Raw genomic sequence first — 16,755 nt, 5'->3', positions numbered from 1 at the left:
AAAAGTGCGGGGCTTAGTTACGTAAGACTTACGCCTTAAGTATCTGATTATACGCCAAAAGCACGCCAATGCTATGAATTTGTTTAACAGATCTTATATAAATTACTTGCTAGATTCTTTAGTTAACATTGTTGAACCTTATAATTCTTAAATAAATTTAATAGTTTTTGGGAATTATTCATGGACGTACATTACGATGTTGGCAATGTATCAAGTTCGTCCCGCAGGGAAAACGAGTGCATTTTCAAGTTCAAACAAGCCCAAAGCAGTTAAATGAAGTTTTTGTCGATTTTCATGTACTATAGTCCATGAAATTTTTGTGATTCGGAACTGCCAAAATGAAATGGCCAAAAATTTTCATGGACGTCCGTTAAGACGCTGGCAATGTATCCAGTTCGACCTATAGGGAAAATAGGTGGATTTTCAAGTTCAAACGAGCCCTAAAGCACGTAAACGCAGATTTTATCGATATTCGTGTGCTATAGTTCATGAAATTTATGTGATACAGAAATCCTGAAATAGAATGGCCGAAATTTTTCATGGATGTCGTTAAGACATTGGCAATGTATCAATTTCATCCCGCGGGGAAAACAGACGTATTTTCAAGTTCAAACGAGACCCAAAGAAGGTAAACACAAATTTCGCGGATTTTCGTTTGCTATAGTCCATGAAATTTTTGTGATTCGAAATTCACGAAACGAAATGGCTCAAAGTTTTCATGGGTGTCCATTACGACGTTGGCAATATATCCAGTTCGTCCTACAAAAAAAACGGCGCATTTTTTAGTTCAAACGAGCCCCAAAGAAGGTAAACACAAATTTTACTCATTTTCTTATACTATAGTCCATGGATTTTTTGTGATTCAGAATTCGTGAAACGAAATGACCAATTTTTTCATGGATGTTCATTAAGACATTGACAATGTATCCAATTTGTCTTGTAGGAAAAATTGTCGCATTTTCAAATTCAAATAAGCCTAAAAGCAGGTAAACGCAGATTTAACCGATTTTCGTGTGTTATAACCACTTCTTGTGATTCGGAATTCTCGAAACGAAATGGCCAAAATTTCTCATGGACATCTGTGAAGATGTTGACAATGTATCTAGTTCGTCCCGCAGGAATAACGGGTGCATTTTCAAGTTCAAATGAGTCCAAAGCAAGTAAACGCAGATTTTTTAAATTTTCGTGTGCTATAATCCATTGAATTTTGGTGATCAAAATTTTTGAAACGAAATGACCAAAAAATTTCATGGACGTCCCTTAAGACGTTGGCAATGTATCAAATTCGTTCTACTGGGAAAACGAGTGAATTTTCAAGTTCAAACGAGCTCCAAAGCAGGTAAACGTAGATTTTGCTGATTTTTATGTGCTATATATTCCATAAAATTTTTGTGATTCAAAATTTCTGAAATGAAATGTGCAAATTTTTCATGAGCGTCCATTAAGACGTTGGCAATGTATTCAGTTTGTCCCGCAGGAAAAATGAGTACATTTTCAAATTCAAACCAGCCCAAAGCAGGAAAACGCAGATATTTTGTCCAAACAAAAAAACATCTTCAACATGTGTTTTTTAATCTAACGTATTCATTCGATGAAAATCGACTGATTTCTAGTAGTATAAATTAGATACAGTGTCTGTATTTGGTTTACCATCATATGAGATCATCATAATCAATATCGGAATTTTCATCTAAACGGTCGAGATTTAGAATATAAAGAAGTAAAAGATACTAAAAAGGCTAAAGTGAATAATATTTTAAAAAGGATGTGTAAACATACGATAAATTTAACATTTCAATTCATACATCAACTCAATCAATCAAACTTACAATAAAAATCTCAAACATCGAGATTTTTTTTAATTCAAAATCGTTATTTTTTTTTAATTATTCATTTAAGAAGCGGCGGCGGCGGGAGCAGGAGCATCAGCACCAGCTGAACAAACAGCTGGAGTTTGTTTTCCCTTAAAAGTTGGCTTAATATTTTCACAACTTGATTTTGCTGGCCCTTCTTTACCACTATATGAAATGTCAACATCTCCAACTTCAACACCTTCACATGGTGAGCCTTTGCTACAAGTTAGTGAGATTGCATTTTGAGTTCTTGATGTACCTTTTATGTTTTGGATAGACACCTTGCTAATCTTCACTTGTGAAGGCAACTACAAAAAAAAGGATCGTGAAATATCGAATATAAAGGTTATCGTTGTACGTGTGACTTAGAGGTATAAGTAAGTAAGAGTATGCATAATAGGTATAGTGTGTGTATGTGTATAGTGGGTGGGTAGGGCCGCTTTTGAACTTTAGACCAACGATTTGATGTTGGAAAAACGATTGACTCTGGCGAGACAAAAGTGGTTATCTTTTTGCAAATTAGCTAGATAAAGTGGTCAACTATATCTATTAAGAGAAGAAAAACAATGCACAATAGATTAAATGTAATTCATTGGGACACATTTTGAAAACTTTAGACCAATGGCCTAAGTTTTTAAAAAAGTGGCTAGTTTTTAAATAAAAGCAGCAAAAAGTGGTTATTTTTGTAAAAGTATCCATGTAGTATGCGAAAGAATGTGAAAATCTCAATCATCTGAACTAGTAGATCGAGCGATATATACTTACGTCTTTGTTGCATTTTCCACTTGGGCAATAAACTTGATCAATGACAATAGGGTTGCTAACATTTTGCACAATGATATCTTCAAAATGTATATCAGATACAACACCAGGATGTGAAGCAGGCCATGTCTTGATCCTAACACCATTATCAGTGCTAACTAAAGTGCAATTTTTAACAAAAACACCAACCACTGGCTTTTCACCAGGATTTCCACCAAGGGAACCAACACTAATACCATGACCAGGTCCACAAGTGACTTTAGTGATGTAAAGTTGTTCCGTTTCATCGCCAATGGAGATACAATCATCTCCCGTGGAGAAAGAAGACTCTGTGATATTCACAGAGCTTGCTCTCGCCACGTGGATTCCATCAGTGTTCGGGCTATCAGCCGGAGCACTGACGTTGAATTTGGTGAATGTTAAGTTCTTGCATTGGTTAACATTCACATGGAATGCTTTGCTATCCAATGTTGTTATGTCCTTGATTATGGAATTTGTGAGGGAGTTGAAGCTCAAATTCTACACCAAAATAAAAACACAAAAATAGTGTTAGTACGCGTTTGCTCGTGAAAAAAATAGATTTTAAAAGTTTGATCGAACAGAAACACGAAACTTACATTGGGAAGCTTGGTGCACTTTTTTGACTTTTTGCATTCCCATGCTTCTTTACCTTGACCATCAAGTGTTCCACCACCAGACATTGTGAAGAAATCAAGTTTGTTTACTGTTAACCATTCACCAGTTTTAATTGCATTAGGATCTGTTGGTGCTTTCAAAATGGCTTGAATTTGAAGTTCAATAGGGCCTTTGCATGGTCCTTCTAATAGCACTTGGTTCATTTGGAATGTTCCTTTTGGGATCACAATTGTACTTGGACTTGTTGATGCACATGCCTCTTTAAAAGCTTTTCCAACAGCCTAAAAACATTATAATAATGTTGTAATAATATTAGCTTTGAAGATATCCTGATCAACTTTTGTGTAATTTGATTATGTCATATGACACTCAGACATATAAATTTTGTGATTTGATTGTAAACTTAATCTTACATTTCATAATCGCTAGACATCGATCGAGACTGAGTCAAAAATATTAATAAAAGGGAGTATTTCAAAAATATTACTTGAATCTATGTCCTAAAGACAATTTTGTCTTTATATATGTAACTCACATTCAACGATTCATAATCATTTTTGTCTTAATTCATGCATTATACTTTTCAAGCGAATGAGATTCAACTGAATGTAGCTAGGCCACATGACCACATCCTTCGATGGTAATAACTTACTTATTTTATTCATCGTTTAAAAACAAAGTGATTTTTTTTTTTTGATGAAAGTAGGTTGAAATCAACAAAATAATGAGAGGAAAAAAAAATGCATGACTTACCTCACTAATATCAGCATTGGCTGTGGCACCATATTTGGTTATATCAAAAGTTGCATTTTGAGATTCTCCAAAATGTGCTAGAAATAACACACCCAATCCAAAATAAACAAACTTGATTTTCATATCCATTTTTTTTTCTTTTTTTTTAAATTTTTTTCTTTTTTTTAAAATTATTTTGGAGTAATACTTCAATTTATGATTTTGTAAAGTGAATGTTGAAGCCTTTTTATAGTGTAAAAAAATTGGCACAATGGAAACATTCTACCTATTTTAAACCATAGATTGAATTGCGGAGAAGAAGTTGAAAATTAGTTGTATATGGTCTAAAAAATTTTTCTTTTTTTTTTAATGATTTATTTTACCACTTATAATTTTCTTGTTTTTTTTTTTAAAAAAAAAAAAAATAGGGCTAGGACAGGAGCGGATTTAGAGGGTAGTGAGGGGTTCACTCGAACATTTTCTGTAAAAAATTATATGATATATTAAACATATGTTTAAATTTTATTTATAAAAATTTTAAACGTCTTGGAATATAAGATTAAAGGTCAATTTAGTGGTTGATAGGTTTAAGATTTATCATAAAAAATTTCAAGTTCAGATCTCTCACACTATATTTTTGATTTTTCGAACTTTCTTGGTGAAAATCTTGGATTTGCCATAAATGTAGATATAGGGGCAGTGGCGGAGTCAAAAATACTTGACGTCGAAAAATTACACTGTGTTCTAAGTGATTTCACTTCTTTATGTTTTGACACTCGTTAATCAAAATTGGACTCTTGTCACTGGATTAGGGTAGGGATAGGGTAACATGGAGGGGATTCTATGGTGGAAAATCGAACGTTCACCAGTGAAGTGCATGAGGATTCATGTAACCAACTAAGATACTATGATTCTTCACTTTCCTGTTTTACTTGGTTTAAAAGTACAATAGAAAATAATTTTTCGCGTATTATTTTGAAATATGAAATTACTATTTCTTGAAATTTTCTAGTAAATTGCATTCAAAGCGCATATTGCATAAAGTCAATCTCGTTAACCCCTCATGATATATTTGGATTTCTTGTCCTCCTTTGAGACACGATAGTCTATAAACTTATGTCCAATTTTTTAACGACTGTAACAGTTGTCTTTGAGCTTCTTCTTGTTTGGACAATTTTGATAGTCTAGATTTTTTCTTTAGTCTAACATCTTTATTTTTGTATTTCTTTCCGAGAATATCCTTAATTTTTTTTTAAAAAAAAAACTACAAACACATTATTGTGGAAGTTATATAAATAATAATCTTACCAAAAAAAAAAAGAAAATTTAGAGTATTTATATTTGGTTTGTGGTTTGTATATACCTATATATTTGTGACTTGTTGGGATGGTCGGGGTAGAATTTGAGGGTGTAGGTAGGGGTGTCAATGGTTTATAAAAAATTGATTTAACCGATCGAACTGAATTGTATTGAATTAAATTTTAGATTTTTTTTGAATAAAATCGACAGTTTTTATATATTTTTGTAATTATATGTTGAATAATTAGAGAAGATTTTTATTTGATAAAGTTAATTGAAAAAGTGTTGAACCATACCAAATAATATATGTATATAATAATAATGGAAACTATAACATAATTAACACTCAAAGTTCTAACACTAGAAAATTTTATTTTTGATTTTGAAAAGTATGATGTGATTTAATTCGAACTCAAATAAATTTGATTTGATTTGGTATTTTTCTATTCGTTTTTCGGTCATAATCAAGTTATATTTGCAAGTTGAAAAAAAATCGATATAACTGAAATCATAAATTTATAGATTTTAAATGATACATACAAAAATCGATTTAGTAATTGAGTAAGAAAATTCGTAAATGCAAAGATCGTGTGAAAAAAATATAACTTGAAGTTACGATATTACTCAAAAAATTAAATCAATTAAGAAGACGAAGCAACGACGGCGGGAGCAGAAGCAGAGTCAGAGCAAACAGATGGACTATGTATTCCCTTAAAAGTTGGCTTAATATTTTCACACGTGTCATTTAACAACTTTCGCCAATAAGAAGGTCACTTTTGACCCAATTGTTTGACGGCAAGGATAATTTTTAGCCGAAATATAGTTTAAGAATAAATATGAGCTATTTCGGATAGTTTAAGGGTACTTTTGACCCTTTTTCTTTTAGTCTATGTGGCAGTGGAAATCTATTGAGGTACCATGTGGCATTCACGTTGCATCCACATGACATTTAATAATTTTCGTTAATCAAAAGGGCATTTTTGACTCAATAGTTTGACGGGAAAGATAATTTTGAGCCAAAAATATGGTTTAAGGATATATATGAGTTATTTCAGATAGTTTAAGGGTATTTTTAACCTTTTCTACAACAATATTCATAATTCCACGTGATTCACACTTCAATAATATAACATAAGAAAAAATTGCGTCCTTTGTGAAAATGACATATGTGAGTATGTGGTTGAAATAAAAAATTTATACAAATTTATTAAATCAATCTCTAATATTATGTTTATGGATTTTAAAAACAACAAATTTTAAAAAGAAGACCAAAATGGTTTATATATATATATATATATATCATGTAATTTATTCAAGGCAATCGATTATTGTTTTATCAACTTATCGTAACAGAAAATCAACATGTATCAACCAATCGAAAGTGTTTGAATAGTATTAAAGAAGTATCAACCAATCAAATGTATTAAATAACCTAGAACCTTTTGACATCACTTGATTCTGCCATTGTCGAAATTTCTAATATTCTTTTAAATTTAATTAAAGATCTAAATTAAAATATTTGGAGTATATAGTTTTTATATAGAATACTTCACCTTAATGGACTCCATATTAAATAAGTATACATTAATCAAATAACTAAATATATTTATATATAAATATTTGATAAATGGTATATATAAAAAATTATCATGGAATTCATGTGGGGTGGGGGTTGAGGGGGTGGGTGAAGAAATTTCAAAATGACCAAAAACCCAAGAACATAATATCTTCATGATTAAAAAAGACACAATTTTTTATTTTCTTTGCTAGTTTCTCCAGTTTTGAGTACTTTGGGTTTATAATTCTTGATAAAGGTTAGTCTTTTTCATTTACTCTTCATTTTTCCCTTTTGGGTTTTTGATTTTATGGTTCCATTGTTGTGATTTGTTCTTTACATTTTGTGTGTTTTAGAAAATTGTGGAAAAAATAATTAGTGGGGTACCATCATGATTCTTTGAAAAGTTTTAACTTTTGTAATGGAAATTGGTTAATTATGTTGGATAGTCAAGAAAGATTAGATCTTTTTGATCTGTCCCCTAGGAAAAACTAGGATTAGGTGAGAATTGCCTAAGAAAAAGGTTTACGTTATGAAGAAAATTGAACCAATATAAGTAGATTGGGGGTTGCAAACTAGGGTGTGGTGTAGTGGTTAATGAATTGGGTTGAGTACCATGAGGTCTCGGGTTTAAATCCTAACCGAGATGAAATACTAGGTGATTTGTTCCAATTTGGGGTATCTGTTGTTGTTGTTGTTAGTCGAGGTGCGCGCAAGCTGGCTTGAACACCATGGTTGGGGGTTGAGTGATAATTTGTCGTTCTTTATCTCGTTGCCTTTTGATAAATTTTAGTGTACATATGAGGTTTTTGGTTCTATTGATATTTATATCAATACCAAATCAGATTTTCCGCGTTCTGTTTCAGATGGAGGAGTACCATTTATCATAGCAAATAAAGAATTTATGCTGTCTAAGCTAAGCTATAGAAACTGATAAGTGCTTTTGGAATGTGACTAGTCGTGTGATTTCGTACAGTCAGTAGATTTCCTGTGTTATGTTTGGGGATTAATCCTGTATGACTTGTTGCTTCTCTGGAAGACACGGATTTTCTGATGAGTTTTAGGCTTCTCTTCTTGCTGTGTGTGTGTGTATTCATGTTTGCAAACTTCTTAGTTTCCTTTCGGATTGCTCCGTTCTTTAATATTATGAGCCTATTCTCCATTATTTCTTCTGAGGTACCTTTTTATTTTGTAATGCTAATATATGATTTGTGTTCTTGTTCAGTATTCTACTACTTTGATATATTACTTACCAAAAGCTTATTTTCTTTGGTTGTTGACGATGTTGCTTGGACTCTTCAAAAAATATTGACAAGTGTGCATTAGATCCTCCAAAAGTAGTGTATTTTGGGACAACATTTTTGGAGAGTCCGAGCAACATGATTTACCAGTATTTGGTCTACATGAATCTTGCAGATTTCCATAATGACTTTGTGCTGTGTGTTATTCTTCTGATGACTGACTTAGCTTCGTATGTGTCCAAAGAAAAAAAGAAAGAACAAAATGCCGGAAGGAATAACAGCTGAGAATCTTTTGAACAACATCATGGACTCTATTTCTGAGGGTGAGCTGAAACACAAAGCTACGTCATTTTTTCAAGACGAAAGTGAAAGCTCTGTTAGTGCTCAATTCAATAGGCTATTTGGACGTCAAAAACCAATCCACCACTGTTTAGGTGGAGGCAAATGTACGGTATTTTTATACATTATCGTCTTTATCTCGTTGTGGCTGTATACCAATACTGAATACATTTCCTCGGATTTGTAGCGGCTGATAGCATGTTGTGGAGAAACAAGAAAATTTCAGCCGGCGTTTTAATCAGTGCTACTGCCATCTGGGTGCTATTCGAGTGGCTTAACTACAATTTTCTTTCACTTCTGTGCTTTGGTCTGTCCTTTGGTCTGATCGCGCAGTTTCTGTTGAAAAATGCTTCTGGGGTAATAAACAGGTACCTTTATTATCTGTCACCATCTGTTGCTTATTATATTTCAGTAATCACACTATTTTGTTGATGTTATTGTCCCTTGCGTCTATGTTGTACACTATGTCCTATTAGTTTCCATGTTTTCTTCACTGCCACTTTTTCCTTTTCATTACTACTTTGATTTGCTTCACTTGAGCTGAGGGTCTTTCGAAAATAGTCTTTCTACCTTCACGAGGTAGAGGTAGGGGTAAGGTCTGCGTACACTTTACCCTCCCCAGATTGCACTTCGTGGAATTTCATTGGGTATGTTGTTGTTGGTAATAATAATGTCTGACATTGTCACATTGCATATAAAGGCCTCCGTTTGGTTTTAATTTTAAAGCTACAATATATCGTGTTACTTAACTCATTCGGTCAAGGTTTAGGTTGAATATTCACATTCTTTCATATAGGATATTTCCTCCATGTTTGTTGTTCTTTTTTCGTTTTTTCTTCGATGATCCTTTTAAGGGAGAAAATAACCAGAGTTATTTATGTAATATTTCAGGTGCTATAAGCCTTTGACAATACAGTCTGCTTACATTGTATCACAAAATAAGAAGTCATTTCTATAAACTATAAAGTACTAGGCATTATTTTTCTCCTAACACGCAGAAGTGTTGAATATTTAAGGATATCAAAATGCAAAGTTGCGAACAAATAAGTGTTGAATGATGTCTCCCAAAGACTGTCCATTTTTTAGCAGCTAGTTGCTGATACTTTAACATTTTTCTACCTAATAGATCCCTGAACTTTATAAATATTATATCCAAGTACTATTAAATGTGACTCCCAACGTACCCTAGGGTGTGGCCTAGTGGTTAATGAGGTGGGTTGAGAACCATAAGGTCTCAGTCATGGTCCATTTGGTAATACCTAATTCGGAATTTATCTGGCGTAAAAGACTGACCTGTAGTGGAGATTGTATATTTTCTAAAGCAATGTTCTCTTTTTGTACTTTGTTGTTCTAATTTGTGTGCTATATCACATTCTTGAATCAAATTAACGGCAGTTACATTCTATGGCAACAGGTCTCCTACGGTTCCTCGTGTTGTCTTACCTGAAGACCTCTTCATCAATATTGCCAAGAGAATTGGCACTGAATTAAACCATGGTTTGGGCTTCCTTCAAGATGCTGCCTTGGGCGGTAATCTGAAACAATTCGTAGTGGTATGCTTAAAGTCATTAACCATACATATATATCATCAATTCTATTAAAAAGGATATGCTTACCGCAAAATGATAGAAAGTATGAAGTATTTAATTTGAATTATGTGGTCCTATTCCAAGTTACCTTTTTTTTTTTTATTGCGGGCATTAATCTTGCAGCCTTTCTTTGTATGTCGTAAGCTTTATTTGATTATCGTTTCTCTAGGTGAGGTGTGACATAAGTATGAACTGTTTCCGATCATAGACCACCAGGCAATAGAAAGCAAAGTGAGTTAGGTCTGCCTTCATAGGCTAATCGAGATAGGTTTCCCTTCTAAACTCAATTACGAGATCCCAAGTCTTCTACATTGTTTGTTCAATATACTCGCTAACTTATTTTCACAATCCCTAGTGATATTTTTGGACTAAGATCCATATCTTAGGCGAAAATTCTATGCTCCGATCACTAAATTTTCTTGCAGCTGTTTGACATCCCCCCACCCCCCCCTCATAAAAGACTCTTGCGGGTTGCCTGTCTCCCTGAAATCTCTTGCTCTTCGTTTTTTTTTATGTCTTCGGGTTTGTCATAGGTTATACTGAGCTTGTGGGCTGCTGGTATGATCGGAACCTGGTGCAACTTCTTGACTGTTCTGTATATTGGTAAGCGATCTCTCATTTTCATGATAGCGTACTACAGTTTATTCTTTCAGTATCAAACCGGGAGATGATTTCATTTCCAGATAGCAATTTCATACTGTTATGAAGCTGTCTAATATACGAATATAAACTCGTTATCTGGAACGTTTAAGACGGTGATAAGTAGAATATAGAGTCCTTTGACAAACAAGATCAGATGTTTTAAAAGTAGTACTAGTTAGTGTTGGAAATATAAGGCGGATCCTTGATAATATCATATGAAACAAAGGCTACGGAAGAGGGAGAAAGACAGTAAGTTTAATCATACCATTAGAAAAAATTCCGCTCTTACATTGCTGTTTTCATTACAACTATTAAAGGACGTTGTCTTGACTATACTTTGAATTTTGACTGTTTATAAGGTTTCATCGCTGCTCACACTCTACCAGTGCTATACGAAAGATATGAAGATGAAGTTGATGGTTTCGTTTACAGTGCCCTCGATAAGCTTCAAGGCCATTACAAGAAGCTGGATTCTGGTGTCCTCAGCAGACTACCGCGAGGCAGCTTCAGGGGAAAGAAGGTTGAATAAATCTTCAATTTACTGAAGGTAAACTCGTGGAGAAAAAACATTAGCCTGTATGCAGAGATCAAATATGAAACTCGTTTTCGTGCTTAGGCAACACATTGCTGTATGTATGCTTAGGATTAATCGACGAGGTATTGAACTGTAGGTCATCTCGTCGTGTAAATGTTGCAGGTACTTCGATTGAAGTTTGGCATTTGAAAATAAATTGAATTTTGCAGAAAGTATATGTGAACGTCCAGTGGTCGACGAAATGAGTTGATCACTATGAGGTTTCAAGTGATTTCTTCTCATCTGTCCCACCCTCGGAAAATAGAGTTACCTAGTAACTATTGCTGGTATCCCATGGAATTAGTTAAGCCGTGTGCAAGCTCACTCAGACGCCACGGTTATGACCCAAAAAAAAAAAAGGAATGAATGGTAGTTTTTGAAGAAGTTGCTGTGTTTCACTGGGAATTTGGGATGAAAATGAGTTTTTTTGCTTATGGTAGTTTTATCAGCATAGGTAAAATTGAATTCAGACTAAAATATTAAATTTCATCATAGTCTGTTTAAAAAAGAACGACATGAGCTTACATTTGAACGGTAAACTTCTTATTGTATAGTCAATTGACATGTTTGCATAGCCTCGAAAACTTCGTAGGATGTTTAAAACCATAATTTTCAACCGTGCTTATTTCTTATTTTCTTAAATTTCGTGTCTAAATATGTATTCTCACAAATTGAAATGTAAGGATTGAGTGTTTGATTATTTCTTCAATTTGATACAACGTTTCTTTTCTCTTAAATATTCCGGACATGATTAAATTTCATCAGAAGCAAAAATGTTAGATGGTTTCTTTCCATCTATCCAAAGCTCGAATCTATGCTGGTGATAGATAGCAAGCTAAGTCTCTTACAATATCAGTAAAAGTACGTACATGTTGATTCGAACAACACGATTATAATTTATAAATGCTTAGTTCTATTATTATAATGATAATGTACATAAACATAAGAAAAATGGTAAATATCAACTAGCTAGGGGACTATTTAATTATATAGTCACATAATTAATTAATTAAAAATTAAAATAATGATTAAGAGAGAGTTAAATCTAGGTTAATTTGAGTACTAGTTTCTCTATACTCATATATTTCACCATCATTATCTTCTTCTTCCTCCTTTGTCATTCCACTACTTAAACTTCCTTCTACTTCCTGGAAATTTAAATAAATTAAAATATGCATAACATTTGTAAAAGATATTTATACAATTAAATCATGACTAATTATAAAGTAATTATAATTGTTAGGATTTAATTTATATACACTGAACAATATATAGGTGTTATACTAATATGCTTTACTATCAGATATACTAGTATTACAGATAATTTCAAAATACGTATTGTGTATCTTATCATTAGTCAAGAGTTTCTTACGTATCTTACATTTAGATACTTGTATTTTGCTATCAGATACACAAAATTATGGAGAGAGATGAGCGAGACTAGAGAGAGACGCGAAAAAAATTTGTATAGATATATATGAATTACACTAAATACAGATACATGTTTTGTATGCATGTGGAGTGTTTCATACATATCTAGCATATACATGCGAATCAAACTAGATACGCTAAATATTTGTATTTTTTTGTATGTATATGGTGTGACTCGTATGTATATGAGATACCAGATAAATGGGAGAGTGGAGATTGAGATTTACTATGTGTCCCGGATGTATGTGAATCCACTTGGATACCATGTATATAGAACAAATTACACCTAGATTTGACATGTTTCTGAGATACCTGTATCTGAACGTACCTGGAGACATCAGTAAAATTGCAAACTAAAGTATATCTAAATAATTAGCTCCTAAACTAGTGAGATTTACGTAAATTTCTCATTATCTATAAGGCTACTTATCCTATTTTTACGAACAATTATCGACTATGATGATATTTTGTTGGATCGATTAAAAATAAAAGTGTGACATATAAATTTGTAGAAAGGAAATAATAGGTAACTTGATAAATAAAATAAATAAACTGTTAAAATTAACAAATAATATTTTAGAAAATTATTTACCTGGAAATCATTATAATGTATATTTTCACCATTTTGGCTTCCAGATTCTTTCTGTTTTCTACTATTTTGAGCATGTTCTCCTAATATTTTTGACACGTGCCTGAAAAAAGGATATAAAGATTACGGAACGCCGGAGTTAGAATATCAGTTACGAATTTGATCGAATTCAGTAATACTGATAGATAGTCATGATTCTCGTTAACAAAATTTAAAACAGAAAGAAGTAAATATACGAGGAAGTCAAATGAATTCTACGCCTATTATAAATACATGAAAAATAACTTAATTCTATGTATAATATAATTTTTCGACTTATATTATAACCTCTACATTATCAAATGGAAATTACAACAATAAATCTAGTATAATTTTGTAAGTACGATTTTAAGAATTTAAAATATACTGTCTCAATTAACCTTATTGTATAAGATAAAAAGGTTGTTTAATTTTCAATAACCCTCGATAACTCTATATTTATTATTTCGAACTCGAAACCGACAATATAAATGAGCTCAGATAAGAGTACTTACATTGGTGAAGACAAATTGAAATCTTGCATCACAACATGGAGGCTTGGATGCTCCCTCATGTTTCTATACATCTGATTTTCATAATTAATTATAATTATAATTAGTAACTAGTAATTAGACTTATTATAAAATCACAAAAATATGTAAAAAACTTTTAATTTGAGTTATACAAATTTCATAAGAGACCATAGCTAGGTTCAAGAAAATTGTTGTAATCCTATTTAGTAACGAATTAGCACAAAACATCAATGAACTATCAAAAAAATTCTTCGTAGCATTCGATCTGCTGGGGGGCGATGAAACCAATATAGTATCGTTAATCCCCCTGGCCTGCCTTTCGAATGAAACAGTTATGAAATATCCGGGCCGGGTCTTGGGTCCAACAAAATATATTTAGCAATAAATTAGCGATAGAATATTTTATTTTGGGAAAAGGGTCTAATATATCCTCAACTTTGTCATTTAGAGCTGATATAACCCTTGTTATGAAAGTGACTCATATATACCCTTACTCGTAAACAAATGGCTCATATATACCCTTTTCCTCTAATGGAATTGAAAAAAAAATTAATCTAAATTTTTATTATTTTTTTCTTGAAAATATAATCTCATATGAGTAAATTTAATCCTCGTCAAACATATTTTTTTGACTTATTTTTGTTTCAATGACTAATTTATAATTATTATTTTGATAATCAAATTTATTTATGTTTCACTAATATTCTTGTAAAACTTATTGTAGATGACCAATTCTTTTCTTCGAATACGAAATTAAATTACAATACACACAAAAAAAATTAAACTAAGGAATGAAAGAAAAAAACAAAATAAGAATAAGAAACTCAAAACAAAATTATAATAAAAGAAGTCAAAAAATAATTTATGTATGAAAAAAATTAAAATATACCTTGAACTTTGATAGAAGAATCATATATACCCCTAAATAATTTATTTCAAAAAATTAGAAGTACTAAATATAAATTTAAAACTAATTTTTTAACTTCCGTTAAATGAAAGATATATGTGAGCCATTTTGTAACGGCAGAGGTATATGTGAGCCATTTTGTAACGGCGGGGGTATATGTGAGCCGTTTATATAACGGTAAGGGCAATATATGAGCCTCTTTTATAACGAGAGATATATCAGCTCCAAATGACAAAATTGAGAGGTATATCAGACATTTTTCCTTTTTATTTTTATTGTAGTCAATCAATAATTTTAAAACTTCTATGGCTAGCATGATATATACCTAACCTAGTTGTATATTTATTTAAATCAAACATATTATGCAAAATTCTACCACAAATTTAATTACATGTTTGGACCAATCTATATGTCTTCATAGACCTAGCTCCAATAGGCATGATATATATTTATTTTAATTTAATTTAATTTATTGTGCAATTGGAATATTAGAGTTACTAATTAGGGTACAAGATTTATAAGAAATTGAATTAATCTTTCGGGAAAAAAAAAGAATCAAGCTGGTACGTGCTGAGATAAATTTAAAATATAATAAAATAAATAAGAGTGTACTCTCCCTGATAATTAAATTTTCAAAAGAATCGAAACGATAACTGTTAAAACAAATATAAGCACTTTATAATGAAGATTTTTTTATAGCATCATTCGAGTAAATACAGAAATTTCGATAATTATTATTAGTAACTAATATCTAGGTAGGGTAAGTTAGATATATAGTACCTGGAGATGACTTTTAACATGAGAAATCTTCAATCCCTTTATGGCCATCATTTGCACAATTCTCTTTGGTGTTGCTTCTATCAAAAAATACAAAGCAAAAAATAATAATCACTAAATCAAAAATCGAAGCGGATTTAGAGCAAATTCTATGTATTCAACTAACTAATTATTATTTTTTCGCTTAAACTATATGTATAGAGAAGCGGACAAAGCTTTTATGCTATAGGTTCATCTGAATCGATTATTTTCAGATACACGATAATACATACACTTTATATAGTAATAAATATTTGATTCTAAACACATAATCGTGTAAGTGCATGAGTTCATTGCTAAAACATTTCTAGGTTGAAATCATTAAGTTTAGATTCTGAATTTGTTGATTTGTGTACCTATACACATATAATAATAATAAGATTATATCGATCAGTTTAAACATAATTGTTATATTCTGAATTCGTCTCTGCTCAATCCATGCAACCCCACCCTCCTTTTTTTATTTTTAGGTTACTTCTAAATCCGAGAAAAAACACAAAAAGAATGAATTTATTTTCTTTGCGAGAAATACTTACTATTTCTTCCATCAATATATTTCAAATAACATATAATCTACTACAACAATAAACTTCTCTAATTCATAAAATTCAAATTCTGAATCTGTTTTCCACGATTAATTAATTTTCTATTAAGAAAAAACCACATAAAATTTTTCAAGAATTTCTTTGCTTATTACTATAGAATATATAGAGGAAAAAAGTTTTAAAACTATATTCTAATTATTATTTGTAAAAAAAAAAGAACTTACTATTTCTTCCACCAAGATTTTGAACAGATTGAATAAAGAGATGATGAAGTTGTGGAGTCCATCTTAAACGTGGAGCTAATGATTTCTTGTATTTTCTAACTTCCTTCATTTTTTTGGATTTTCTCATCATTTCTTGTGACATTAAGAATATTTCCATCATCTCAAAACCTTATATTATAACATGAATTTAATATATTATATATGTTGTGTAGAAAAGAGGAAATAAACAAATTATATAAAGAGAGGGGTATGAGATTATGGACTTTTTTTGGTTTGTGTGGACTTTAGGAAACATCCTCTAATTCCTTGTCATTTCTATCTTGAATTTCCCTCACAACAAAAAAAAAATTGAAAAGGAAATAAAAAAAAAAACTATAATGGAAATAATAATAATAATAATAATAATAATAATAATAATAATAATAATAATAATAATAATAATCTTTTGTAAAGTGACTTTGTCAAAAGGT

General features: G+C 31.4%; 3 protein-coding genes across 5 annotated transcripts; 1 reads left to right on the top strand and 2 right to left on the bottom strand.

The window, feature by feature from the left end:
- Positions 1-1,776: 1,776 nt before the first annotated feature.
- Positions 1,777-4,202, bottom strand: LOC101249539 (polygalacturonase-like). Its single transcript, XM_004253299.5, has 4 exons — positions 4,005-4,202; positions 3,233-3,532; positions 2,619-3,134; positions 1,777-2,161 (listed from the first exon to the last, which is right to left on the bottom strand). The coding sequence occupies exons 1-4, from the start codon at positions 4,131-4,133 to the stop codon at positions 1,895-1,897; spliced, it is 1,212 nt and encodes a 403-aa protein (XP_004253347.1). The 5' UTR covers positions 4,134-4,202; the 3' UTR covers positions 1,777-1,894.
- A 2,726-nt stretch (positions 4,203-6,928) lies between these two features.
- On the top strand, positions 6,929-11,395 carry LOC101259405 (reticulon-like protein B8). 2 transcript variants are annotated; one of them, XM_004251506.5, is made up of 6 exons: positions 6,929-7,096; positions 8,323-8,524; positions 8,605-8,785; positions 9,832-9,970; positions 10,540-10,609; positions 11,008-11,395. In XM_004251506.5, exons 2-6 carry the CDS (start codon positions 8,341-8,343, stop codon positions 11,175-11,177), a joined length of 744 nt encoding a protein of 247 aa, XP_004251554.2. In that variant the 5' UTR covers positions 6,929-7,096; positions 8,323-8,340; the 3' UTR covers positions 11,178-11,395. The 2 variants fall into 2 exon arrangements, with proteins under 2 accessions (XP_004251554.2, XP_069148445.1); XM_069292344.1 differs by having other exon boundaries at positions 7,008-7,096; positions 8,254-8,524.
- A 720-nt stretch (positions 11,396-12,115) lies between these two features.
- LOC101259121 (putative Myb family transcription factor At1g14600) lies at positions 12,116-16,497 on the bottom strand. 2 transcript variants are annotated; one of them, XM_004251505.5, is made up of 5 exons: positions 16,286-16,494; positions 15,481-15,557; positions 13,776-13,846; positions 13,246-13,345; positions 12,116-12,370 (listed from the first exon to the last, which is right to left on the bottom strand). In XM_004251505.5, exons 1-5 carry the CDS (start codon positions 16,443-16,445, stop codon positions 12,251-12,253), a joined length of 528 nt encoding a protein of 175 aa, XP_004251553.1. In that variant the 5' UTR covers positions 16,446-16,494; the 3' UTR covers positions 12,116-12,250. The 2 variants fall into 2 exon arrangements, with proteins under 2 accessions (XP_004251553.1, XP_025884357.1); XM_026028572.2 differs by lacking the exon at positions 12,116-12,370 and adding an exon at positions 12,671-12,971 and having other exon boundaries at positions 16,286-16,497.
- Positions 16,498-16,755: the final 258 nt, after the last annotated feature.

This window comes from Solanum lycopersicum, chromosome 12 (assembly GCF_036512215.1).
Source record: "Solanum lycopersicum chromosome 12, SLM_r2.1".
NCBI classification, from domain to species: domain Eukaryota; kingdom Viridiplantae; phylum Streptophyta; class Magnoliopsida; order Solanales; family Solanaceae; genus Solanum; species Solanum lycopersicum.
This window is presented reverse-complemented; position numbering and strand designations above follow the sequence as displayed.

What these genes read in the sequence shown, in the direction of transcription:
- LOC101249539 (XM_004253299.5), bottom strand. Translation starts at nt 4,133, where the DNA reads ATGGATATGAAAATCAAGTTTGTTTATTTTGGATTGGGTGTGTTATTT. An exon ending in CCAATGCTGATATTAGTGAG is followed by an intron (nt 3,533 to 4,004) that starts GTAAGTCATGCA and finishes TAATGTTTTTAG; the next exon opens with GCTGTTGGAAAAGCTTTTAA. An exon ending in AGTGCACCAAGCTTCCCAAT is followed by an intron (nt 3,135 to 3,232) that starts GTAAGTTTCGTG and finishes ATTTTGGTGTAG; the next exon opens with AATTTGAGCTTCAACTCCCT.
- LOC101259121 (XM_026028572.2), bottom strand. Translation starts at nt 16,445, where the DNA reads ATGATGGAAATATTCTTAATGTCACAAGAAATGATGAGAAAATCCAAA. An exon ending in ATGTTAAAAGTCATCTCCAG is followed by an intron (nt 13,847 to 15,480) that starts GTACTATATATC and finishes TATGAAAATCAG; the next exon opens with ATGTATAGAAACATGAGGGA. An exon ending in TTCAATTTGTCTTCACCAAT is followed by an intron (nt 13,346 to 13,775) that starts GTAAGTACTCTT and finishes TCCTTTTTTCAG; the next exon opens with GCACGTGTCAAAAATATTAG.
- LOC101259405 (XM_069292344.1), top strand. Translation starts at nt 8,311, where the DNA reads ATGTGTCCAAAGAAAAAAAGAAAGAACAAAATGCCGGAAGGAATAACA. An exon ending in CTGTTTAGGTGGAGGCAAAT is followed by an intron (nt 8,525 to 8,604) that starts GTACGGTATTTT and finishes TCGGATTTGTAG; the next exon opens with CGGCTGATAGCATGTTGTGG. An exon ending in ATCTGAAACAATTCGTAGTG is followed by an intron (nt 9,971 to 10,539) that starts GTATGCTTAAAG and finishes GGTTTGTCATAG; the next exon opens with GTTATACTGAGCTTGTGGGC.